At 43.4% G+C, this 27,751-nt stretch overlaps 1 protein-coding gene across 4 annotated transcripts in view; it reads left to right on the top strand.

The window, feature by feature from the left end:
* LOC5579439 (E3 ubiquitin-protein ligase HECW2) overlaps positions 1–27,267 on the top strand; it is a 137,772-nt gene extending 110,505 nt beyond the window's left edge. For all 4 annotated transcript variants that reach the window (XM_021846872.1, XM_021846885.1, XM_021846880.1 and 1 more), the window contains 3 exons: positions 11,997–12,188; positions 25,932–26,198; positions 26,262–27,267. In XM_021846872.1, the coding sequence (XP_021702564.1) occupies positions 11,997–12,188; positions 25,932–26,198; positions 26,262–27,069 (1,267 nt within the window). In that variant the 3' untranslated portion in view covers positions 27,070–27,267. The remainder of the gene's footprint in view (positions 1–11,996; positions 12,189–25,931; positions 26,199–26,261) is intronic.
* Positions 27,268–27,751: the final 484 nt, after the last annotated feature.

Raw genomic sequence — 27,751 nt, 5'->3', positions numbered from 1 at the left:
AGAATGCAGCGCGGGCGGTCATGCTGCAGCAAGGGACCCGGCAGAATGTGGAGCGTTATAGGTGGAAACGACAGCGGGAGAAAAAACGGAGTGTGAGGAGATGGAACAGCTCTGCCGGTCTCAAGAAACACGCAAGTTCTATCAGAAGCTCAACGCATCCCGCAACGGCTTCGAAGGTGATCGAAAGGTGGAGCAGCACTTAGACAAACATCTGAATGGTGCTGAGAGCACAGGCAATGAAGGACGAGACAACGGAGGAAATGCCTACGTCGGTACAGCGGAGGATGGAAACCAACCAGCCCCCACTTTAAGGAAGGTTAAGGATGCCATTCACCAGCTCAAGAACAATAAAGCTGCGGGTAAGGATGGTATCGGAGCTGAACTCATCCATCTTCATGGCTGCCCGGAGAGGCTGGCCATTTGTTTGCACAGTTTGTTTCGTGACTATCAACAATCTGTGAAACAGAACAGCTACCGGAGGAGTGGAAGGAAGGGAAGATATGCCCCATCTACAAGAAAGGCGACAAGTTAGATTGTGAGAATATTCGAGCGATCACCATTCTAAATGCGGCCTACAAAGTATTATCCCGTCTGTCACCTGTAGTAAACGAGTTCGTGGGAAGTTATCAAGCCAGCTTCGTTGACAGCCGATCGACAACGGACCAGATCTTTACTGTACGGCAAATTCTCCAAAAATGTCGAGAATACCAGGTCCCAACGCATCACCTATTCATCGCTTTCAAGGCGGCATACAATAGTATCGACCACGTAGAGATATGGAAAACCATGAACGAGAACAGCTTTCCCGTGAAGCTCACGAGACAGATAAGAGCGACGTGTTAAAAATTGTGTGAAGGTTTCAGGCGAACACTCCAGTTCGTTTGGATCCCACCGGGGACTACGTCAAGGTAATGGACAAGGGATGGACTTTCGTGCCCGTTATTCAGTATTGCGCTAGAAGGTGTTATGCGGAGAGCCGGGCTCAACAGCCGGGGTACGATTTTTACGAGATCCAGTCAATTTGTCTTCGTCACTTGGAGTCTTCGAACGTCGGGTGCTTAGGACGATCTTTGGCGGTGTGCTGGAAAACGGTGTGTCACGGCGAAGAATGAACCACGAGCTCGCCCAAATCTATGGCGAACCCAGTATCCAGAAGGTGGCCAAAGCTGGAAAGATGGGCAGGGCCGCATTTTCTAGTTTATGAGAATCTCAAGATGTACAGAACTGAAGACACACACTTCTGCGAATCTTGGGCAATCAAAAACTACATGTTGCGGTGTCTCCTCGATGTTTGAGTAATCTGGGCTTCGTGACGACTCTGCGTGTCCGAATCTATGGAGATACTTTTTGAAACATCCAGGTAGATGTTCACCTCTCCATGCTTCCTATTTATCCACGTCAACAGATTTGGGATAAGCCGGTGGGTCCATTTTCCTTTCTCCGCGCAGCCCTACTCATGTTGCCTCGCTGTAGATCGGACTCTGACCTTCCTCCGTACATTTATGATGTCCCTTCGTTGGTAGCACTCGATATCCTCAGCCAAAGTGTTGGAAATGGGGATCATACCGGCTATAACGCATCTGCAGATATCGTTCTATACGCACTCGTGACTCGCACTGTGATTAGCCAAAACGCTCTGCTCAGCTTTCGCGATTCCGCAGTATCTATGAGGAGACATTAGTTATCCGTCGCCTCGTACTGCTTCTTGAACCGCCTAAGTTTGGCATGATTCTCACTATTTCATTTATTGCCTTCTCGGACTTTTCGCATGCTTAATCTACGTGGCTGTTAATATTCAGTCGATAGGTGCTTCAATACACGCTTCGGTGCAATCACATACCGTCCGACGTTGACCTCCATCTGCTGGACCGCCTTGCAGTTGCCGACTTGCAGAACCTTTGGTTTGTGGTGAGCTACCTGCAGTGTGTCTCTGCTCATCAAGCTTTCGATTGCAATACTTGTTTCCATCACCGATGTCTCCACTTTTTCCAGCGTCTCGCCCATCACCGTTAGTGACACGTCATCCGTAAAACCAATAATCTTTACCTTCCTAGGCAGCCGCAGTGTCAAGGCTCCATCAAACATCCCGTTCCAAAAGGGTTGAACCGAGAATGGAACCTTGAGGGACGCCCGCTGTCACTTACGTTGACTTCTGCCCTTCCATTGTTTCGTACACCAAGGTTCTGCTTTAGAAGTAGCTCTTCAGAATCTTGCACAGATAGTCGTGAACCTGAATTCTGTGCAGTGCTGCGGCGATGGCCTCACAGTTGGCGTTTTTTTTCACATCTATTGTAATAACAGCGCAGTATCGATCTCATCTTCGTTTCTGCTTCAATGTCTTCTCAGCACACTCGCCTTTGCGGAATGCGAACTGATTTTTTCGACAACCCGCGCTCAATCTCCGCTCCGTACACATCATCAGCTTGTTAAGGATGATTCTTTCCAGGTGTTTTCTGAGCATATCCAGCAGGCAAATTGGCCTAAACAAGGCTTGATCTCCTGGCTTTGGCAGCAATACCAGCTTATGGATCTTTCATATTCCTGGAATGGTACCATCATCAAGACACTTCTGCAACATCCTCTTGAGCATCTCCGGATATGACAGGATGGCAGTTTTCGATGCCACATTCGGTATACCATTTCTTCATTTTTAGGCACTTGCTGGCACCCATTGCTGGGACGTCAGACCATGTCAAGCTTGGGTCTGAAGATTGAGTTTTGCGCATTGACTATTGCTGAAAACCGCACCAAGAAGCTGGAGACGATTTTGAGCAAGCATGAAGCTGTTTTCACGGAAGAGCTTGGCTGTTTGAAAAATATGAAGGTCCATCTACCGCTGAAAGACGAAGCGGTGCCAAGATTTTGAAAACTCAGGAAGATCCCATTAGCTTTGAAGGAAAAGGTGGAAGCCGAGCTGGATTATTTGGAGTGCACCAGCATCATTACCTAAGCATCCACGGCATCTATCTATCTGTTTCTGAAGGACGACCATCATCCGTTACCTATCATTGATAAGATTTTTGCAACTTTGCAAGCAGGTAAGCACTTTTCCAAGCTGGGGCCTCAAGAATGCTTATTATCAGCTCGAGGTCGACGAGGAAACCACGAAGCTTTTGTCGTGCAGCACACATCAAGGCGTGTTCCATATGAACCGTTTGCCGTTTGGAACGAAGGCCGCTTGTTCCGTGCTTCAAGCTACAATGGAGAGAGTGTTGCAAGAATATAGAACCTGGATCACGTTTTGCACATTTAGAAGACGCAGGATTGTTGACAAATGTAGAAAAGTGGATTTTCTTGGCCATTACATCAATAAGGAAGGGTGCATTAGGATCCACATAAGGTGAAGGCCCTATTGAACTTAAAACCACCAACGCACGCTAAGGAGGTTCAAAGAAGCTAAGAATCTCATTGCCGGAGACAATGTGCTGGCTCACTACACCCGAGATCTTCCGATCAAGCTGTACTGTGATGCGTCGAACGCTGGAATCACAAGCCGTTGATTGGATTGTTCAGTACAAAGGGAACAGCGGCGAGACGACTTCAATGTTGGGCTGCGTTTTTGGCATGCTTCGACTATGAGATCCAGCATGTGAAAGGTGCGGACAATCTCCCGGCAGATTTTCTTTCTCGTTTTCCGTTGGCCAGTATTGAAGATGAAGATGAACATAACGACGATTTTGCGGAAGACGACCGGGCAAGATTTTTAAATTTTTTGGAACAATAGACTCGTTCGTTTGTCGAAAGAACGCAGTTGAAAGTCGAAAGCCAACGTGAGAATGCTGAAGAATCCAGCGACGAATCGGAGTACGGAGATGATTTTGTTGAAGTAGAAGAACCACCTCGAGTCGGTCAACGACAACCAAACGGAGCATATGTGACCAGATAAAATCGAGTAGTGCGCTCTCCCTTTTCCCGCTACTAAGAGGGGTTGGATCGTGCTTCTGGAAGAGACCCTCTACGATCAACTTCAGTTTGTCTGGGCACATCTCAGCTGGCGTCGAAGAGTCCTTGATCTTTGCCATAAGGACTCGATACGCATTACTCCACTAAGTTCGATCTCCCGTTTGAATGTGGTCTTTGCTTCTCGAAAAGCCAGTCGTTATGCAATTTTCAATTGCATTCGATATTTCCAGCACTTGTTTTGAAAATATAAGATATTATTCATTAAAATAAAATGCCAATATAATCCGTTTTCTTCCAAAAACTATTAAATTATTTGATTATTTGTATTTATTTAGATAAGCTTGGGAACGTCTGTTCTTCATAAATCGACTCTACTATAATATGATAATTGTTCAGCTCGTCCCCTCAGTAGAATCTTCCGAAGAAACCATCCTCTTTCTCACGCTTGACCAATCCAGCTGTTTTACGACACCGTTCAACCGATTATTCGCGCTAGCTACCCCCTCTTCAGAGCTCATTAAACCAATGTTTACGGAACCGGGTGCCACAACTAAAGCTACTACTGCTTTCAATGAGCCAAAGCATTTTCAAAAGTGCAGCTGCCGTTTTGGCTTCTGTCCAAGGAGCAGAAGAAAAAGTGTCACCTGCAAAACAAAATGAAGCTCTTCTGATCAACTGTTTGCACTGTTTCAGTTTTTTGCTAATTCACGCTCATTGAAGTGCAACCCACACACCCAGAGATATTCATTTCTTACAGTTGTTATGAGAGTAGATTTCTTGGGAAGTTCCGTTTAATGCACAATTCCATGGTGAGCACTGCACACCGGTACCTACTACTTATTGATATTAAAAATTAGAGTTTTAATTAAATTTCTGTCCTCCCGTTCGGTCGGATGACAAGGCGTCAAGGCAGAAGCGAACTGGCGACACTCTGTACCCTTCCCTAGTAGTAGTAGCAGTAGTAATGGCAGAGGGTGGTTGCGAAACTGGAGTCGAGTCTTGAGCTCAATCGTTGAAGAAAGTTTAAATTGGTTGTTTGGTTGCTTCTCCAGATTTGCTCGCGGTGGCATGCCGAACATGGATTGTGTAATTAGAGAATACGTGGAAGCGGAAATTGGTAACTGGAAGTTGTGCTTCACCGGAAGTCATTCGGCTTTCCGGAAGAGTTAAATTTGGGTTATCAAATTAGTTGGGTGATATTTGGACTTTAAAGTCGAAATGGTGGTAATAATAAAATCAATGATTTTAGTTGTGGACATCGTACCTTCGTGCTGTGCGTACACCAATTCTCTCTGCTCTTGGAAGTTTTTGAAACAAACTAAAGGAATGAGCAGTACTGCTCAGAACTATAAAAACAGTACTTTTCAGTATTATTTTTCGACTATTGAACCCTTTTCAGTCCTTGCTTGGACCCATGCTTTTGATTGGCGGACAGTGGCGTAGCTAGGGATTACGGGGCCATGCGCCAGTTGTAGCCATAGTGGTTCATACACCATTTTACATAGCCAATCCATAGCCAAGCATAAAACCTTTTGTGTTCAGTAGATCACATACATATGATAGAGCGACATTTATTTACTCGTCCGATTTGATCAAAACATAAGAAAAACAATTAATTTTCCTTATATTTTTTCACTCCCATACACCTGATATGGCCAGAGTACTCCTAATTTGCCCACTCTCATAAAAAATCAATGTGATTGGCAATTCAGGAACCGAAGCTTAAACTCTGGCCGAAACTGATTCTTGTGGCCTATTTTGATCAACGGGATTTTCAAAGCGAAAAAATGATTTTAGCTCAGTTCCGTTATTTTACCTACATAATATGGATTGAAACCTTGCGTTTGACATATTTGTAGTATAAATAGGACTTCCCATATAATTTTTATTGACAGTTTCTCTTAGGCTGGCCAAAACCGGTGATTTTACCCTATACTTTCAATCAATATTAATATTTTTGATTGAAAATAATGGACCTTGTGTTCACATATTGTTGAAGTCATTTTCAATTTTTATTTAGTAATCAAAATGTCAATTAATGAAAAGTAATCTACCAATACAACCACTACAAGGCTGATAGCGGCTAAGTGTCCAAGAAAAGGAACTTTTGAGACGTCATGCCTGATAAATGGAACCAATGTGAGACTGAATAGGAATCACATACCGATAGGAACTTTCCAAGTAATCCAACCAGGCAACTCTCGAAGCGTCTTTCTTAAATGTTCTGTGGGATTTGATGATTTTTTTTAGAAATTTCATCAGACTAAAATTCAGATATTTACTGAAAGTTTGCTTCAACTAAAAATTCGAATATTTCTTCAGGAGTACATTGGACGATTCTTCTTTCACAGACTTTCAAGGATTTGATCCAGAATTTTCATTCGAGGTACCTTGTAAACCCAAACCGGATTTTTTTTCCAATGATATCCCCAGAAATGTGTTTCCTATGATTTTCTCAGAAAATTTCCCAATGAGACCCTCAAAAAGATTTTGTGAAATATTCCCTGGAAATATTTATATATCGGCTGGAAATATTACTGAAAAATTTCCAAGAGAGATTTTCGAGTCATTCTCGTATGATTTCTAAAAATTGTTTTTTACACGAACTACACCAATTGTAGAATAAGCTTTTTTTATTTTCCTGGATAAAAATCTGTAAGAATATTTTTAAGTTATCTCAGTGCAATAGATGGAGAAATCGTTACAAAAATTTCTGAGAGAATTTTCAATGTAATTCCATCGTCAGACTGCTGAAGCATTTTTTGGAGCAGATTTAGAAGGAATTCTTCTTAGCATATCTTAAGAAATCATTAAAGAAATTTCAAGATAAATCTATTGCTAGAGGATTCTTTATAAGAATGCTTGTGGGAATCCCAGGAGAAATCTTTGTACGTATTCGTATACCTGAAAAAGCTCTGAATGAATCTCTAGAAGCATTCCTGGAGATGAAGCTATGGAGCAGTCGCGTTGTAATCAGGATTAATTGCAATGCGTGGAAAGGAAAAAGATACTATAGATCCCGACCAACCAGTCTTCATAATTCTTTATAGATCTTTGACCAACGATGGCGATCGCTAACGGTTCAAAACGAATCTATATCGATCGCTATCGAAAATCACTGACTGGTTGACCGGGATAGATTAGATGTTTTGCGTAAAAAAGAGACTTTAGTGACCTTTGTTCGCGTTATCAAAATATGCTTTGGTACTTTTCAAGACAAATTAGCTATATTTTAGGCCTCTACTTTAGAACGGAATATGCGGTAGATAAACTCTCAATGAGTGACCGTGTGCGAAAAGAAACTATTTTAAACAAAGAGATAGGCTCTTGCAGCATCCCTGATATGGCAGACATAGAAGAAAGCTCAGCTGCTTACCATTCGCCGCCGGTATCGGCTTTAGAATATACAGTCCACTTCGAGTAAACGGGTTTAATTTCAATTAAATAAAGTGCGTTTTTAAGTGATCGTATCACCGATTTTCGAGTGCTAAAAACGGCCGAACAGGTGTATTCGGGTGCAACGGGTGTTTTGCTATTTTCAAGGCTTTTTGCCTACAGCAGCGATGGGCGTGAGTTTCACTGGCTTCGCTGACTGTGATTGACTTTGCTTGGCTACTGTAGAGTGAATTTCAGATTTTTTCCCAACCCTGATCACGATACACGAATGCGATAATGGCAACGTTGGCAATGAAAGCTCTCAGTTAACAACTGTAGAAGTGTTCATAAGAACACTAAGTTGAGAAGCAGGCTCTGTCTCAGTGGGGACGTAATGCCCAGAAGAAGAAGAAGCGTTGAAATAAACGCCAGCTTTATCGATGTACTAGATGATACAGGGGCCCCTACTCGTTACCAATTCAGGGGCCCTACAAACTCAATTTTCGTTGCCCCGATACATTTCATTTCAATTTCAATGTCAATTTCTAATGCTATGAAAAATTTTCACCATGATTGTAGGGCCCCTAAGAATCCGGGGACCGGTGCGGATCGCATCCAGTGCACCCCCCAAGCTACGCTACTTCTAGCGGAAATCGATATCCTTCATCCAAGGCCAGTTGATTCAATGTACGGAGGACAAGATGGCTTCTCTTCCATATGTAACCGTATTCAACTCGTACACAACAATCTCTTCAAATGGTGTTGCGTTTTGCAGTTTGAATTATAATTTTGCCATCATGGCGCTGTTGATCATGTTTAAATGAGTACTTTATTCTAGCTCTATCTCTTGATTTTACTACGGTCCAAATTAGTCATGAAAACCAACCTTTATTCCAGTTCTGGAGGGATGACTGTACCTAAACCTTTTGAATTTGATAAAATAGAATCTCCAAAATGCTGTTCAGAAGCCTTTGGCATTTTGAAGTTGAAGTGATTAGGGACGGAATCATATTAAATTGAAGTGAATCAGGTCTGATCAATTCTATATTCAAGTGTATCAGATCTGATTCATATCCTAGTGGTTCTGATATGACTCTCTCCATGCGAGTGATTCAGTCAGGACTCATATTCATCATATTCATATTATTTAAGTCAGAATCTCTACACATACAAGTGGTTCATGTTTGATTTACTTCAAATCCAAGTGATTGATGTCTGATTCTCTTTAAATTCATCTCTTTCGAGTTTGATTCACTCTATATTCAATTAACTCAGGATAGATTCATTTTATTTTCAAAAGATTCAAGTTTTGTTCGCTCCATACCCGCAAGTGTTTTACATCAGATTCACTTAAGACGAATTCCATGTCAAATCGGTCAGTCACAGATCTCGACCATCTTCGATTTGGATTATTTTTTGCACATGTTTTTGGTATGCTAGAATAAGTGTTTTCCATAGAAAAAATATTATTTTGACTCATGTGTAACTTTTGAAAATGGCCTTAAACATTTTTGCTTGCAAATTGTTTGAAAAATTCTAACTCCGAAACTGTTTATTTTAGAGAAAAATGTTCTATGAAGAAGTTGTAGTGAACCGTTAGACTATTAGAAAAATGTAAACTGAAAAAATATTTTATTTATTTTCATAAAAAATGAAAAAAAACTTAAATTTTAAATTACACAAAAACCCCATTTTTAATATTTTTTATTTTTCACAATAGAATCTTGATAGTAAACAGATGTTTGGGACAAAGCTTCATGATGGAGAAATTTTTTATAAAAGTTTTTCTAAGAACAATTTTCGGTCGATTTTCAAAATTTTGATTTTTTGTCAAAACTAATACGTTCTGATGATATAGATGGGGGTCCAGATAGCCGTACCGGTAAACACGCAGCTATTCAGCATGACCATGCTGAGGGTCGTGGGTTCGAATCCCACTGGTCGAGGATCTTTTCGTAAAGGAAATTTTCTCGACTTCCCAGGGCATAGAGTATCATCGTACCTGCCACACGATATACACATGCAAAAATGGTCAATCGGCAAAGAAAGCTTTCAGTTAATAACTGTGGAAGTGCTCATAAGAACACTAATCTGAGAAGCAGGCTTTGTTCCAGTTGGGACGGAACGCCAGAAAGAAGAAGAAGAAGAAAACTTGATTCAAAATAATATTTTTTTTTTGATTCGCTCCATATCCAAGTGATTCATGTCGTATTCGCTACATATTCAAGTGATTAAGGTTTGAATCGCTTTATATTCAAGTGCTACAGGTCCGAATCACTTCATGTTCACCTTTTTCAAGTACGAATAGGGTAACGACTGTTTATTTCGTTCATAACCACTAACAGTTGGCGCCAGCGGCAAAAATTGCAGACAACAACCTTTCGAACATTCAGTTTCTCTTACCGGCCGCTGAGCGACGACACTGTTGTTTGTATGTCACCCACTGATCGCGCTACGCTGGATTCTCAAATTTCTCAAACTTTCAACACAAGCGCATGGAAGAATGGTAGTCGGAGAACTGTCAAAACGTATGAAAAATAATGAAAATCGTAAATTACTTGCAATTAGGAAACTGAATCAAAAAAGTAGTGATTAGAAATCAAGTGTAAAGTGAAAACATAACTTTTTGTGTTTAGTTCATCTTCCGTGGTGCTTTCTTTGCTTCAGGATTTCGTTTTTACTACCATTGAAAAAGAGCCATCTATTGCCTTTTCAGTTTTGAATATCGCCCTATTACTTGATATTCAAGTTGTTCAGGTTTGATTCATCTAGAATGTAGGTGCATTTTTCACTTTTTCAGTTATGACTCCATGTTTATGCAGGTTAGGGCTGATTCACTTCATTTTCAAGTGATTCATGCTTGAATCACATTATATACGTGTTTCAAGTTTGTTTAGTTCAATATCCAAGTGATTGATGTTTGAAGTAAATTTAAGGCATTCAGGTCTCATTCACTTTATATTTAAGTGTTTCAGATTTGATTAGCTCCATATCCAAGTGACTCATGTTCAATTCAATTAATATTTAAGTGTTCCAGGGAAGATTCAATTCATGCCCTTGAATTTCTTAACAACTTTGCTGAAGACTCAAAATTTCGATCTAATCTGGATTGAACTGGAAGACTCGAACTTTCTTTCTCTTGTGGATTAAAAGATAGAACGAGTTTGAAACACTTAATTTTACATGCTCACTAGCACCACCTAGCGGCAAAATCTCGAACTAAACTATTTGTCTTCCGGATGTCCTTGGCCTTCTGAACAACTTTGCAGAAGACTCGAACTTTCTATATCTTGTGGATCACAAACTAGAACTAGTTTGAATTTCTCAATTTTACATGCTCACTAGCGCTACCTAGCGGCAAAATCGCGAACCAAACTGTTTGCCTTCCGGATGTCCTTCATCCCCTGAACAACTTTGCTGAAGATCGCTTCTTTGGAAGACGTAAGGATCTCGAGATATAGCAATGTAAATTTACCTGTTTTGAGGTGATGCTAAACTTTTTGGGGTGATTCAATATTCAGCTGAGTGTTGCAATACTTATTTTAGTGAGTCCGTATTTATGACGGGTCTTGTAATGGAAGAAACCAAAAAGTTTGAATGCGACTTTTAGGATTGCCCATCTCGCAAACAAGTCGTCGAGGCTCGTACCAGGCAGATGATGAACGGTATCGTTTTTTATTACCGGAATTCCCCAGGAAGAATCTTCAACATTTCTCATATTTCAATTAACGATCGCTAGCTCAAGAATCATATCCATAAGGTTAATTAGCATCAACAAGCTGATTTTCTTCCTTCGGGTAGCCGTTCGAATTTTTGAATTTTGAAAGGATTTACCCAAGGAAACTTATATTCCAATATTGTAGTTTCAGTTCCTCCCCTTCAAATTGTCTTCTTACGGATAGCTATTTTAACATGTTTTGAATCATATGGAAAACACCTGCCTCTGCAGGCACATCTTATTCCGTCTTTTCATTAACGGATAATCTCAACAAAAAAACATCAGAAAATGCACCTACTTTTAGTAAAATGTCTCCCTCCGATTTTGAATTTTTAACTGAACAATTGAATCTAATGATTGATGCAATGTTCAAAACCACGACCATGGCTGAAGCAGTCCAAGTTGGTGTAAAATTGACTAATAAAATTGTTGTCGGATTACGTTTTTTCAGTGGATGTAAATATATTTTAATATTTTAAATAGGAATGCTCATTCTTTGAATGGTAAAGAGGACGAGCTGTTTAATTTTACTTACAGCTAATAACGTGCATAAAGCAGTTATTACTGAAACATATTTAAAACCTGGATCCAAACTTTAAAAGATCCTAACTTTTTTGTTTATCGTAATGATCGACTTGATGGAGCATGTGGGGGAGTTGAATATCCAATGTTGAAAATTCCTCCCCACTCACAGTTCTCAACAAATTGCATGCAAATGGATATACGCTAAATACGATTAAGTTTATCTTTGCTTTCAAAGTCCACGACTGACCACCAAAGCTAACGCCTTCAATGGTCGCAACAAAGCCGGGAGGGATTAATTCGAAATCCCATTCTTCGAATTTGACCGTCTTCTGCTTCTGTGACTGATTAAATTTGGCGTGCTATCGATTTAAGCCACAATATATGTGCCATTAGGTTAATCCTGGTTAAAACCACCAAACAAATCAACCGTTGACAAATCCATTCTCAACCATATTACTCTTGTTTCTACTTCCAGCCTATTCGAGAACGAGATTATGAGCTACATCCCCGTGGAGGCTCGCAGTCCGCAAGGTTCACCGAATCTCAATAGCTCTCGTGTACCACAACGTGCCCCACCCCCGTTCCGGCGAGACTTCGAAGCCAAGCTGCGCACGTTCTATCGGAAGTTGGAATCCAAAGGATTCGGCCAGGGGCCTCACAAACTGAAGTAAGTACCTCCACTAAAAAATGTTCAAATTCTTGCGCATCGATCAGTCATAGTCTACAAGTGCACGAATCCTTGACTCATCGATGTGCCCTTGCTCGGCATTGACAGTGATTCAAAGCTCGCTTACTCCGGTCATTATCTAATCGTTCCATCCGATATGCGCGATGCCAGACTACACCCACGACCTCCCTGACGGAACTATCCGAGTCTGAAATCTTATCTTGTTCAAACGAGGAACTTGTACGGACCAATACGCGATGTGACGGGTGATAGTGACTAACATACAAAAGTTTGTCAATCCGGAAAACTGATTGCCACGGTCGTCACAGCCATATGATTGTCCTCCAAAAATCGGCAACAAAATAATCCATGTGTGGCGAAGAGCATTTCAAAGCCCGAAACCCTCAAATCAGCTTGTTTTCGTCTCGGAATCGGAGCAGCGCAATCGACTTAATGGGCCGGAAGGTGTTTGTGGCATTACAAGCTGCAACGGTCAGAAGCATGTGATAAAAATCGTATTTGGCTGACTTAGTTTGGACCACAGCAGCTTTGCGGTTTTCCCTTCAAGCGGCTGAAGCTTGACCGCGAATCATAAATTAATTACTCATTTGCGGTAGCGGTGGTGTTGGTTTCATGATAAACTGGAAGCCATCACAGTTCGGTGCACATCTGATGGGGTTGTTTATGGATATCCGATGGGTGCAATATGGGTTCATGTGAACTTGTAGGTATGATGATCAACAATCTTATATGCGAATTCTATTTGAAATAGATACAGGGACTTGAATTGATATTCAGCAAAGCCTGCTAATGGGAGCGGGTTCAAATCACACCTGTCGAGGATCTCAGAAATCTGACGACTTATACAGATTACAGATGACGTTTCTGGGAGTCTTCCTTAGCCGAGAGGTTAGAGTATTTTTTTTAATTTCATCCCAAACATTACATTCATTTCTTATATCTAGGTGTTCTGTGTTATTATACAACACTATCATCCTAATTTGGTAAAACAAATTTAAGATCTTATTAACATTTCGTTAACAACATATTACATTTCATTTGCCGTAGCAGTTAAGATTTCTTACAGGTGAGTTGATTTCACCTGCTTATGAGAGAAAATAAAACACGTTTTCAATTTACTTAACCTAACGTAACATAAATATATAACGCATTAATCGTGGAGAGAGCGGTAAGAGTCCGCGGCTACAAAGCAAAGCTACACTTAAAGTGTCTGGGTTCGATTCCCGGTCGGTCTACGATTTTTTCGTAATCGAAATTTCCTATACTTCTTTGGGCATATCATCGTACCTGCCACACAATATTCGAATGGCAGCTTTGTCAAAGAAAGCTCTCAGTTAATAACTGTGGAAGGGCGGTAGGTCATTTGGTATAAAGTGGTTTGGCATAAAGCCGTTTGGCATAAAGTCGTTTGGCATAATATCCGTTTGGCATGATGAGTTCGAAACCAAGATTTTCTTTAGATATTATTCATTTTAACTTTTCTATAGTATCCCTCAGGCTTATTATGGAGTCAGTTGTCACAAAAATGACACTTTATTCAACATTCATATGCTCTTTAATTATCTAAAGCATATTAGGAAAGTTATTGCCAATACCACTTGAAGGTATCATGAATTATATCGGAATGCATACACCATCATTTTACAATTTCTGAAAAATTGTTCTGTAATTATTTATTACGCAACTCAAAACAGTTGCGTAATGAGAAACCGTTGCGTAATGAATCATTACAGCACTGATTTCAGTTACGTAATGACTATTCCGCACTGCATACTTCAGTGCAGGTTAGTAGGCCTTTCATGACAGATTGGCGTGATGAAAAACAGCCTATTACGATGAGAAATTGCAAAAAAATATTGATGTTTGCGTTTGACGTGCAAATCTTGTTCATATGCGTTCTAAATGCGGTAACACAAACTAACTAAAGGACACCTAGCAATCGCAATCCATATCACCGCCAACCTAGCAAAGAAAAGCCATCTTTGACTTCGCCTTCCTTGTGAAAAATCTTACCGCGTTTGGTGTTCCCGCATTTTAAATTTGCATTTCAAACGCACACAATTTTTTTCTTCTCTCAGTAATAGACGGTGTTTTTGATTTACACTTTCAAAATAAACTTAATATTGAATCGTTCAAGAAGTTTGCCACAAATATTTTTGTTTAAAAATGTGTTGTTCATTCGAGTTATACTGTGAGAAGGATTATTTTAGCGTTGAAGTCTCAAACATTTTAGATGGAAAATAATTTGCTTTCGTATATAGGCTTATTTTGCATTATGCTGCAATAATCTAACTTTGGATTAGAGCTATATTTCACTAATAAATTTTCCCTTCTTTTTTCAAGTAATTTTCATCAAGTGTGACGACCCAACTGGGACAGGGCTTGATCCGCTACGAAATGCTCTACGATCGTTCTCTTTATTATTAACTGCGAACTATGCCAATTAATTATTTTCAAATTTGTATATCACAATAAGCTCAAAGATACTCTATGCTCTGGGATGTAAAGAAAATTATTACGAGTTTTATTTAGTTATGCTCCCTAATGTTGAAACATTTTTTGACATCCATAGCTTGGAAAATTTCTGAACGAACACCCCGCTTGTTGAGTACCTAGCAAACATTTTTGCTGTGGATTCGTTGGTGTTGATCTCGGTAATAGATTCAAAAAATGCAGATATTTCACTCATTATGCCAAACGACTTTACGCCAAACGGCCTTATGTCAAACGGGCTGCCAAGAAAACAGTTTCAACAATTTCTTTAGAATTTTTCATTGTGGAATTTCTCAAACAATGGCGGAGAATAACTACTCTCAGGTCCAACGCAATTGTGCCTTTTGTTCCAAGCCCGACGAGCATGACGACATGATGGCGTGCGATTCATGTCAACTCTGGCATCATTATTCTTGAAACAATGTCAATGCCTGTGTAAATAATCGAGAATGGAAGTGCAGATCTTGTACGGGATCGAAGGGTGTAAAGCTCAAAATCACGGTGATACCGTCGGAAAATTTGATTGTTCCGAAAAGACCTGAGCGAAATCATCAGCGGGCATCGGCGAGCAAAGCGTCACATCGAGTGCCCGAATGCGATTGGAGCAGGAGTTTAAGGTGGTGGAAGAAGAACAGAAGATCCGTGCAGAAGAGCTGGCTGCGGAGAAGGAACTCAGGGACCTTGAACGAAAGCTCGAAGAGGAACTACGGAAGCAAGAGTTAGCGATCGTGGTAAGACGGATTGCCGAAACTATAGCAGCTTTGAAACAGAACATGTCCGAAGAGTGGGAGTTTAAGATGAAGCAGATGGCAATCAGGAGGCGTTTGGAGGAAGAGAAGACAAAACTGATTCGACAGGCATCCGAAAACGGTAGTAGTAGTGGAAGTTTTATCGGTACAAATACCAATTCGCAGGACAAGGTTGAGGACTGGCTTCAAAAGTCGTCGCAGCAGACAGCGGAACCTATGGAAGTGGAATACTGATGAAATGCTAGTGAGTGGTTTCGGTGATTACGAAACTGCCCAGCATTACCGGTAGAAACGAATTCAGGATGGCGAAGTGTGTACAACAAGTTACCTAAGCAAGCGGCTGAGGCTCAAATCAATGCAGGTGCGAGAACAGGAATCGGTTTCAATAACAATAACTCGAGCAATCAAGAGCGTAGCAATGATGAACATTACATGGATGGACCGACAAATCGACAGTTAGCAGCGAGACAAGTAATGGGGAAGGATTTACCAACTTTCTCAGGCAATGCGGAGGAACGGCCGATTTAGATCAGCAACCTCCGTCGGTCAACTTCTACTTGTGGTTTCTCCGACGATGAAAATCTTATTTGGCTACAACGCTGTTTGTGAAGGCTTGCTCTTGAAGACAGTTCGCAGTAGGCTGTTATGTCCAGCTAATGTTCCCCACGAGATCCGTACTTTGGATATGCGGAATGGTCGACCGGAGACTCTGATCCGTTCGATGCCAGAGCGAGTGCGTCGCTTGCCTACCCTCAAGCTCAACGACCTAGAAGAGGTGATCGAATTCGAATTGATGGTGGATAATTTGGTGCAGCATCTCAAGAACGCGGAGCAGCAAGCTGACCTGGCTAACCCGTCGCTTTTACACGTTTTTGTAGCAAAACTTCCAGTTGACTATAAGCTCATTTGGTCGGCTTACAAGAGCATGTAGTTCAGTGTGGATCTAGATATGTTTGGACAGTTCATGTCAAACCTAGTGAATCTTGCCTATGACGTGACAGATATTTTTTTCTGGCAGCGAAAAGATGCAGAAGCTAAAACAAAAACCAAAGGATCGGTTTTTCTTACAGACGCTTACAGAAACAAGCGTAACACCGAATATCGGATCCTCCAATATCAGCATTTTCGGTACTCAAACTCCGAAGAAATCTTGAGCCGTTTGTAATGCGTAAGAACACAATTTAGGTCGATGGATTGAATGCATTGCAAGACGGCGAAGTGTGGTATCAACTACTGCCGGCTGAAACATCATTCATTGTTGCATTCGTCAGCTGGTACACATGTAGCGGTGTCAACAAGCCATTTGAACGTGTCGGTAGCAGGTAAAGGACCTTTGTTCCCGATTATTCCCGTGACTTTGTATGGGAAGAAATGCGAGGTGAGCATCTACGCGTTTGTCGACGAAGGGTCTAAAATTACACTGTTAGAAGAAAGGGTGGCAGATCAACTAGGGATCCCTGGTCCGAACGAATCCTTGAACTTGCAGAGGACTGGAAACATTAAGCGTAGAGAACCTCACTCACGACGAATCAGTCCGGAGATTTTTGGAAAAAGATCCTGAGATTCTACCAGCTAACTAACGCTCGTGTGGTCGATAAGATGCTACTGCCGTCGCAGACGGTGAATTATGAAGAAATGTGTGATTGATATCCCTTTTTTACGAGGTCTACCAGTACGCAGTTACGAGAAGGTGTCTCCTAAGCTCTTGATTGGTCTTGACAATTTGAAGCTCACCGTGCAGCTGAAAACAAGATGCAATTGCCGCCAAGAGCCGCATCGGATGCGCAAATGCAACAGCGTCGACGGCTGTATGTGGGCTTCATTTTGGAGGATGGACCAATCAGGAGCAAGAACTCAACCAAACTGGTTTGCAACTACATCACGCTGGACAACACCGGTATAACGCATCCTGCTACGCCTCTAGAATCAGAGGAGGATAAACGATCGAAAATGCTACTTGAAGCAACCTCCAGAAGAGTTGGCGGAGCTGGTTGGTTGCTACTGTTCAACATTCCAATCTAGTAGTTTTTCTTGCTGGCCTGAACTTCCATGCTGGTGCAGTCAACGGCGTTCTGATATTCTTCGCAGTGCTGCTTCCTCCTTCCGATCACTTCACGCCCGTCTGACAAAATGCTTCTATCTTCATTTTTGTGCGATTAGTTATTAATACAACTTTCACGTTTCTTGAATGCGATACAACAGTTTCATCTGGCACTTCCCTTTCTTCAGAGGGCGCTTGCAACAAACAAGTTTGAGGATTAGGCTTCTGTCTTTAACGTTCCACGTCCTGCTAAGTATCTTGCTGCAGCATTTCTACCCGAACCAGTGAATCAAATTGTCATCAAAACAGACGAAAAACAGGCAACAGAGCAAGATCGCTCACAACCGTTTGTCCCAACTTTTGAGGATAGAGATACAATCAAAAGCAAAATTGTCATGACAATCACAGGGCTCAACATTGTTGCAACCATTTCAATTCGCGATTAATCAATTATTTTAAACACGAAACCAAGTTTGTTTCATGGCCGTTCGATAATGAGTCAATGTTTACCAACACGAAGAAAATTCTCAAAAAGTGCGGAGCCCAGAAAATCGCTGCGTACGTGTTGATCGATCGTTGTCGTATTCTGTTCAAGTGGTGACAAACTAATGTTGTGGAATAAAATTGTTGCAACAATAATAGGAGATAACAATGTCTTTATTGCTGAGTGTTGGGCGACAATTGATTCACTGACCTGAACCAATCATTTCATCAACTCCGTTCAGCGTACCTAAGAATGTTCTAACTGCGATGTTTATGGCTGCTTTTATTATACTCCAGCAGTCCTTGAAAGGAACTACAGCAAGCAAATTCTCTTTCGGCAGAATTTTTTGAGATGTTGGGCCTTTGCTTTGGCGATAATTAAACAATAATGTTGATTTGAGAATCCATTTGTTGTGGTGTTCTGCATGTGTGTGTCGGACTCGGAATCTTCCTCTACCGACTAAATCCACCTTCGCTCATCAGCCATTCCTCCGGAACTGCCTCTTGGCATTAATTAGTGGGGGAGGCAATTGTGCTAATCAGCCCTTCTTCTTGTTACGTTTACTGCATGTGACTCACGTGCATCTTGTGCTCCTGCGCTTCTCTTTCTCCTTTCATACTGCATTTGGGGCTGACGTTACGCTGGCGCCATGTTTCTACTGTCGTTTCTTGCTACGCTTCGTTTCTCTGCGGCGACGCGTTCTGCGTTTGGGCTAGCATCTCGTCATAGGCCTGTGCAACTTCTACTGATACTACTGCGCATGCTGCTAATCCACCGATTCTCGAGCTTTCCAAGTTTGACCAGTTGGATGCCGAGGTCGGTCCAGTGATTCCGGTTGGAGGATAGCTTCCGGTTCACTAGCGCCCCGACTACCCAAAACTGGTGGTTTGTCACGATCGGTGCTACTCGGCCTAGTCCCCGACGGTGGAGCTTGCCTACTCCAGCGGAGAGTTCCCCGACTTAGGAATATCTCCCGAAACCGTTTACGTAACGCGTTGTTCCTGCTTCATTGCTGCTGACCGGTGAAGTGCCGAGGTCGACCCAGGGATTTCGGTTGTAGGATGACCTCCGATTCGGAGTCCCGACGACTTAAGGCGGTAACTCGCTACTGACTACTCGGAATAATCCTCGACTTTTGTTCTATCCTACTCCGACGAAGATTTCCCCGACGGTGGAAGATCTCCCGAACCGATGCTATCTGGGCAGATCCCGAGGTCTGTCCTGCGATTCCGGTGGAGGGAAACTTCTGCTTCTCAGGCAACCCGACGACTCAGCTAGTCTCCGGCGGCAGACCTACCTTACTCCGACTCGATGTTCATCGTTCAAGTGCCAGGGTTGGTCCTGCAATTACGGAAGGAGGATGAAATCCCCTTTGCAGGCGCCTCAACGACTTATAACCGATACTACACTACACCCGCTTTACTTGGTCTAGTCCCCGGCGGAGGATCTAGCCTACTCCGGTCGCGCCCATTATTCTCCTTTATATGCTCTCTTCAACAGATTGACTTGACGAGTGCCGAGGTCGGCCCGACGATTCCGGTAACTTCCGCTTCATCGGTGCCTCAACGACTCAGAGCCATGTGCTGTCCGCTGCGTTAAGTGTTACCGCTCCTCTCGCCATCTTCGTTGTAACAAAGATAGAGCTGGACGATAGTCTTGTTTACCGTGTCCCATTTTTCCTTGTCAGCACACATTTTTTGCACAATATTGTCCACATTAACGTAATCGCCAACGACGGATCTCATCTCGGTTCGCTCATGTTCGAAGCGCAGACATTCAAACACCACATACTTATTGGTTCCCCGCAATCGCCGCACCCGGCGTATAACGGCGACCTTGCGTGTCCAAATCTATTTAGGTATTTCTTAAAATAACCATGACCAAACAAAACCTGCGTCAAGTGGAAATTCGCTTCTCCATGTTTTCTGTTTACCCACATCGGCAGGCACGGAACTAGTCGGTGGGTCCATCTACCGTTCTCAGCGCTATCTCACTATTGTTGCCATTTCCTCATGGTTTCAGCTTTTGCATTTCTCTGGATTCTTGCAGCCCTCGCTGTCCTTTTCGCATTGAAGGCTTATAGGGATCAATTCTGCTATCACATAGACTGCTTCCGATGATATCGTACGATACGCACTCGACACACGCATGACCATTAGTTTGAACGTACTGTTCATCCGGGAGCGGTTTCCAGAAACCACACATAACCCTATGAGTGCTTTTCAACCAGTTTTGGGTTCTGTTCGTTCTGGGCGCTTTTGGAAAAATTGAAACTCTACACATAAGTATGAATAGCGCCACGCTTACCCAAAATTCATCAGAACTGTTAGCGCCCCATGACTGTAAATGCCTTTTTAAGACATATTTGTCGTGGATCGCTTGAACTCTATGGTGCACTTACTTACCGAGATAAGTGCCCCTTGCTCGGACTTGCGGTTTTTGACCACCGTTGCCTCAGCATCCGACGCCCAATCTGCATCAGCTTATTCAACCAACGGGTCCGCTGATTCGTTGCGTACAAGCTTCTAGTGCTTTTTGTTCCTCTCAAATACCGTACCACACGTTTGAGGCACTGCCAATGGGAGGTTGTTGGTTACTGTTGATAACGGCCGAGGAATTTCTGGAACTTCTTCTTCGAATCGCTCGTGAACGCTGCCGACTTGTCTTCAACTGAATCACCTTGCCGATCTGATCGCTTCCTTTCTTCAGCCAACACTCGCTGCTTGACAAGATCCAGATTTGAGTCTTCCTCATCAAAACTATCCAGGACCGTAACAAGCGGATCGAAAGAGTCTGGAAACGTCAAAAGGAGATGCGACACCAGATCACTTTCAACCAAGGTTGTTCCAGTTGTCTTCAACTTCCTCACAAGTCCGTCGAATTGCAATAAATGCGTCCGCATATAGGCTCCTTTCTACATCCGCAAACGGGCCAACTGCTTCCTGATGATCGTTTGACTTGCCTTGGAGATCCGGTACGTTTCTTCAAACTTCGCCTTTTCTGCTTATGCTGTCGGTGCCGCTCTGGTCAACACATTCGCAACGCCTATTACTTTGAGAAACAGGCGTACACGGTAGCTCCAGTTTGGAAGTCTGCTCCACTCCCACGTTGCACGTAACGTCCTTAACGGTGGTATCAGTTTTCACGATCATACTCTAGCTTCATACTCAGAAAACGACTGATTTCTCTGTCATATTGAAAGTTGAACTCAAAGATTTCTTCAAGTTTTCGATAGTTTCTCGATAGTGACTCGAGCAAACGACACACTGTATTGGGTGGTTATGCCATCAGAAACCACTATATATAATTCTTCCTTCAGGTCGCCGTGCAAGAACGCCGTCTTGACGTCCATTTGATTTGAGTGGAATCCTTGTTAGACACCCGCACCGAGAACCGTTCTGATAGGGGCTAGTCTTGCTACAGGAGCGAATGTCTCCTCGTAATTAGAGTTACATATTTCTCAGGAGCACATCCCATCAAACCGTCTCTCAGCTCACCGGAATCCTAGTGTGCTGCGCTCATACGCTGCTCGGCGCAACGGCTCGCCAAGTTGTGATACAACTGCTTAGTAACGAAGGGCATCTACAACTATTTTCGCTTTATAATGCAGGTGTCTAGATGGTCTATATGATATGGTCGAAGACTCGCGATCCAAGAGTTACAATTTCGATCCTTATTGAAAACTTTTTTAATCACTTCAATAATTGCGCTGACTTTTAAACAGCACATGTGACGGAGTAAATTAGACCGCAGTGAGATACATCTCAATAAAAATGAGATGCGCCAAAAAAGATCTCACAATGTACAGAGCGCTCTGCAGGAATCCTTTCACCACCAGTCGCGCCTTTTATTTGACCACGTTGCCAACCGCATCATCTTTTAACCGAAACACCCATTTCGATTTCAGGGGCCTCACTCCTTGCGGACTGCTTGACAAACGCCAGACCTTGTTCTATTCCATGGAACGTAGTTTGCCACGCACAGCAACCATCCACATGGCTCGATCAGCATGCTTGGTCTGCGAAATGGTATATGGTATAACTGCGAAAATCGATTCGCCAGAAACAGCTCTTTTCGACCCGTTCAGACGTGTATTAAAGTTTCTCGTTGCGTACAGTAGTAAAGGGGCGGTCCATTAATTACGTAAGACAATTTTCGAGGTTTTTCGACCCCCCTCCCCCCATGGTAAGATTTTTTGTATGAAAATTAAGAATAAATTGTATGACGCGTAAGAAATCTCAAACCCCCCCCTCCCCCCATAAACCCTTACGTAATTAATGGACAGTCCCAAAGTTGCAGCTGTTTTCTTTCCTTCCGAAAACTTGGTTCCGCTCTCCGTTTCGGTGTCGCGTTCTGCGTCGTGGTGTGACCACCTCTGCCCAATAGGTTATTGGCCCCGCAGTGCCAAAGGGAATGTTCTAGATTGCGTAAGAAAAAAAGTTTGCGAGAGAGTGAAAGTGATCACGCCGTGGGTGTGCGTGTGTTGTATCTAGGCCGTGGTGTTTTTTGCGAGGACAAAATGGCAGATGGGAACAAGTTTGAGTTCTCCAGATTGAACGCTCAGAATTGGCAAATATGGAAGTTCCGGATGAAGATGCTCCTGACCAGAGAGGAGCAGTAGTATGTGGTCGGTAATGCAAGGACAGTTGACCAATCAGTGGACGAAAGACGATCGGAAAGCTCGTGGCACTATCGGACTGTGTATAGACGATAACCAATTTTGCGTTGGTGAAGGAAGCAAACAGTGCGAAAGCGTTTTGGGACCAATTGCGTGATTATCAAGAAAAGAACACGGTCTTTTTAAAAAAAAAACTGGTCGTTGAATATCGCCGAGAAAGGTGACCTTGAAAATCAACTGGTGGTTGTAGGGATAGAGAGAGGTACTAGAGAAGATATAAACTAAGCAGAAGGGCATGTAACAAGGAAAAACTAAGCAAACGGATAGAGACGAATGACACGTCAGTCTTGTAAAGTGTTTCAAGCGATGAAGTTGCGCTGGAATTGCTCCTGTTGCAATTCGGCTGATCGAGCAATTAACTTTGCATGTGCCGGCTCCTCCCTCCGGACACTACAGTGGTGTTAGGCTATTTGTTCGACCGTTTGACGAATGCAGGCCAACAGCTAGAGGAATCACTGAGGATTGCGATGATCCTGCGTAGTTTGCCTGATTCGTACGGTGGTTTGGTGACCGCGTTGGAGAGTCGTGCGGATGCGGATATCACGATGGAGCTAGTGAAGTTGAAGCAGATCGATGAGTTCGAACGTCGGAGAGAGCGTTCGGCGAAATGTGTGAGACTAAAGGCCCAAACGCAATGACAGCGGAACGGCAACGGAAAGTGGAACCGGTTCGCCAGCATGAATCGCACCATCCTGACTGAGCTGTTAACGAAGGAAAGTGAACCAAGTCTGAGTCGATAAGCATGCTATAGTTCATGCTTGCGAACCGGTTCCTCTTTCCGTTGCCGTTCCGCTATCATTGCGTTTGGGCCTTGAAGCTTTGAAAAGTGCGTCGGCAAGAAGATGCTTCTTTTGCGACAAGACCGGCCATTTGTGTCGCGACTATCGTTCGTACTCGCTAGCGAAGCAGGAGCTAGAACGTGAGTGTGTGAAGCAAAATACAAATAAAGCGAAGGACGAAAATGGTGGTGCTAGTTTGTGCTTCATGGCTGGAGTGGATCATCAAAAGTACTGGTACAATGACAGAAGAGCGAGTGACATACATGATGCACATGATGAAAGATATAAACTTATTCAAATAGCTTAAGGAGGAAAACGGTCCAAGCGTAGTGTTGGCGAACGGAGAAGTGGTTACCGCGGCCAACTGTGATGATAGGTTTTAACCGGGTACCCCCGTTGGTTTGACCACATTTGATCTGAACACTTTTTAATTTGTACCCCGCTAATTTGCACATATACTTACTTATTTGGATTTACATCAATTATCTTGATAAAACCTCGCCAAAAATATTTCGCCAATTCACTCGGTTCATGGCCGATTCTCTCCATCCTCGACTGTGACCCACGCTTTTCAGGTCCTGGTGCACCTGATCAATCCACCTAGCTCGCTGCGCCCTACGCCTTCTTGTTCCGACCGGATTCGTAGCAAACACCATCTTCACAGGGTTGTTATCCGGCATTCTTGCAACATGCCCTGCCCAGCGTATCCTTCCAGCTTTAGCTACCTTCACGATACTGGGTTCGCCGTAGAGTTGAGCGAGCTCGTGGTTCATCCTTCGCCGCCACACGCCGTTCTCCTGCACGCCGCCGAAGATCGTCCTTAGCACTCGGCGTTCGAAAACCCCAAGTGCTTGCAAGTCCTCCTCGAGCATAATCCACGCCTCATGCCCATAGAGGACTACCGGTCTTATAAGAGTCTTGTACATCGTGCATTTCGTGCGGGGGTGAATCTTTCTTGACCGCAGTTTCTTCTGGAGCCCATAGTAGGCACGACTTCCGTTAATGATGCGCCTTCGTATTTCCCGACTAACAATGTTGTCAGCCGTCAACAAGGATCCGAGATAGACGAACTCGTCCACCACCTCGAAGGTATCCCCGTCTATCGTAACACTGCTTCCTAGGCGAGCCCTGTCGCGCTCAGTTCCGCCAACCAGCATGTACTTTGTTTTCGACGCATTCACCATTAGTACGACTCTTGTTGCTTCGCGTTTTAGGTGGCTGAACAAATCTGCCACCGTTTCAAATTTTCTCCCAATAATACCCATGTCGTCCGCGAAGCAAACAAATTGTCCGGATCTCGTGAAAATCGTCCCTCGACTGTTAAGTCCAGCTCTCCGCATGACACATTCAAGCGCAATATTGAACAACAGGCACGAAAGTCCATCGCCCTGTCGTAGTCCCCGCTGAGACTCGAACGAACTGGAGTGTTCGCCCGAGATCTTCACGCAGTTTTGCACACCGTCCATCGTTGCTCTGATCAATCATGTGAGCTTCCCGGGAAAGCTGTTCTCGTCCATGATTTTCCAGAGCTCTACGCGGTCGATACTATCGTATGCCGCCTCGAAATCGATGAACAAATGGTGCGTAGGGACCTGGTATTCGCGGCATTTCTGGAGGATTTGCGGAAAAGATCTGGTCCGTTGTCGAGCGGCCGTCGATGAAACCTGCTTGATAACTTCCCACGAACTCGTTTGCTATAGGTGATAGACGACGGAAGAGATTTGCACATCGTTCAGACTAAAAATAGTTCAAACGTCATTTAGCTCATGGAACGCCGTAGAGTGAAATGGAACGGAACGCAAAATCAAAACAAAACAGTGAAGGAGGTTACCAAAAACACGATTCTAGGGTGACTAGATGTTTAAATTAAAAATGAACCCCGATGGTTTGCATGAGGTACCGTTCAAATTAGTGGGGGTGCACGGTATATGGTTACGGGTAGACGTGTTTCGGACTTACTTTGAAAGAAAAAAGAGTGTCGATGTCCATCAGAGTTTAACGTTCCATGCAAAAAGGGCGCAAACGTTGTGTACAGTGATCGTTTTGCGTTAAATTTACATAGTTCGGATATTCCTAAGTTACTACTAGTCCGCTAATTCGCCTTTTTGAGTTAATAGGGTTGCTGTACGCAGTTTATAGGGTTGTTATACGCAGATAGGGCACGGAGAACAAATCAAAGTGCTTGGGTCATCCTGTCCACCATTTGGATCACCTTTTTTTAAATTCATATGCCCGGACATCTTGGTCCACCGATTAACATTAGTGAAATGCTCCACCAGACTGAAAATTGCAATGACAATTGCCAATTAAGATATTGATATCTTCCCGGTTTGATTGTCGCTATATTTGTGTCCGTTTTGTATTAATGTAACGAAAGTTGTATTTTTTTGATGCCACAAACCTAAACTATAATGTGGTGTATCAGCATTTCAACTCCGCCGTCCAATTTCAAACAGGTCTAACTCACTTTAATATCTCCTTCATTCTTTCCATTCCAGATTACACATCCGCCGGTCCCACCTGCTGGAAGATGCCTTCCGCCGTATCATGTCCGCCAACAAAAAGGACCTGCAACGAGGACGACTGGCAGTCCTGTGGGACACCGAAGAGGGCCTGGACTACGGCGGTCCATCGCGTGAATTCTTCTTCCTGCTATCACGGGAGCTGTTCAACCCGTACTATGGTCTCTTCGAGTACTCAGCCAACGATACCTACACGGTGCAGGTTTCACCCCTGTCGGCCTTCGTGGACAACAGTCATGATTGGTGAGTGGGATGAATAATCTTGCAATTATTTTCATCAAATTAACACTCATCGTTGTTACACAGGTTCCGATTCAGTGGTCGGGTCCTTGGGTTGGCCCTCGTTCATCAGTACCTTCTGGACGCCTTCTTTACCCGGCCGTTCTACAAAGCTCTGTTGCGGCTTCCGGTAGCGCTGAGCGATCTGGAATCTTTGGATAACGAATTTCATCAATCGTTGCAGTGGATACGGGACAACGACATCGGGTCCGGTACGGCATTGGGGCTAACGTTCTGTGTCACGGAAGAACTGCTGGGTAGGGTTGTGGAACGGGAGCTTAAGCCGGGTGGGAAGAACATCCCCGTTACGGAGAAGAACAAACGTGAGTACTTGGAGCGCATGGTGAAGTGGCGACTGGAGCGTGGAGTCCAAGAGCAGACTGAATCTTTGGTGCGTGGCTTCTATGAAGTCGTCGATCCACGTCTAGTGTCAGTATTCGATGCTCGGGAGTTGGAACTAGTGATTGCCGGAACGGCAGAAATAGATCTCAATGATTGGCGAATCAATACGGAGTATCGCAGCGGTTATCACGATGGGCATCAGGTAATCGTGTGGTTCTGGCACGTGATTGAAAAGTTCTCCAACGAGCAGCGGTTACGGTTACTACAGTTTGTGACGGGAACGTCTAGCATCCCATACGAAGGCTTCGCAGCTCTTCGGGGTTCAACCGGGCCACGGCGGTTCTGCATAGAGAAGTGGGGCAAACCGAATGCTCTGCCAAGAGCGCACACCTGTTTCAACCGCTTAGATCTACCACCCTATCCAACTCCGGACATCCTGTACGAGAAGCTCCTGCTAGCCGTAGAAGAAACCAATACGTTCGGAATTGAGTAGCTAACTGGAAACGGTGAACTCTGGCTCAGCCGGAGCGATGTGTTCTTCTACTATCTGTTGCTGTTTCTGTTTTATAGTGTATTTATTTTCTATTTCTTCAAGATTTTAATCGTTCAACTGTTGTGAGGAAACTATACAGGTAACTAGGGAATCAGATGCATATGATGAGCTCGAAAGTAAAAGCACACGCAACACCCATCTTTTTCGCGTACCGCTCCACCGGCAGTTAAGCACATTTTATTGTGAGAATTTACAGCACCCAACAGAAGCAACAAAAAAACTCGAACAGGATTGCATTTATATGTGGACTAACTAGGTACATACATAACTGAAGTTATTCACTTGAGTAGGCACCAGGTGCGGTGCTGCTACAGCTGCCACCATGGCTACCCAGCTACTACTCACTGCAGGCTGTTGGATGCGAAGCGAGCGAACTTTTGAATTATTAGTGCGAAACGTACCGGGTTGTTGCGCGTTACGTTTGAACTCGTTCGCCGGGCAGGTCGTGGTGTTGCCGTGGGATGAGCTCGGAGTGGTGAGGAGCTCGGTTGGTGGATTCGAAGGAGTTTTCTTGTCAATCGAATGATTACGAATGAATCCTTGATGAAGGGGTAATTTCTGTGGTTTGGATTTTTTATTCAAAAAGATCTAAAATACGTATTCTTTTTGATTTGTGATACAA

This window comes from Aedes aegypti, chromosome 1 (genome assembly GCF_002204515.2).
Source record: "Aedes aegypti strain LVP_AGWG chromosome 1, AaegL5.0 Primary Assembly, whole genome shotgun sequence".
Taxonomy (NCBI): domain Eukaryota; kingdom Metazoa; phylum Arthropoda; class Insecta; order Diptera; family Culicidae; genus Aedes; species Aedes aegypti.
This window is presented reverse-complemented; position numbering and strand designations above follow the sequence as displayed.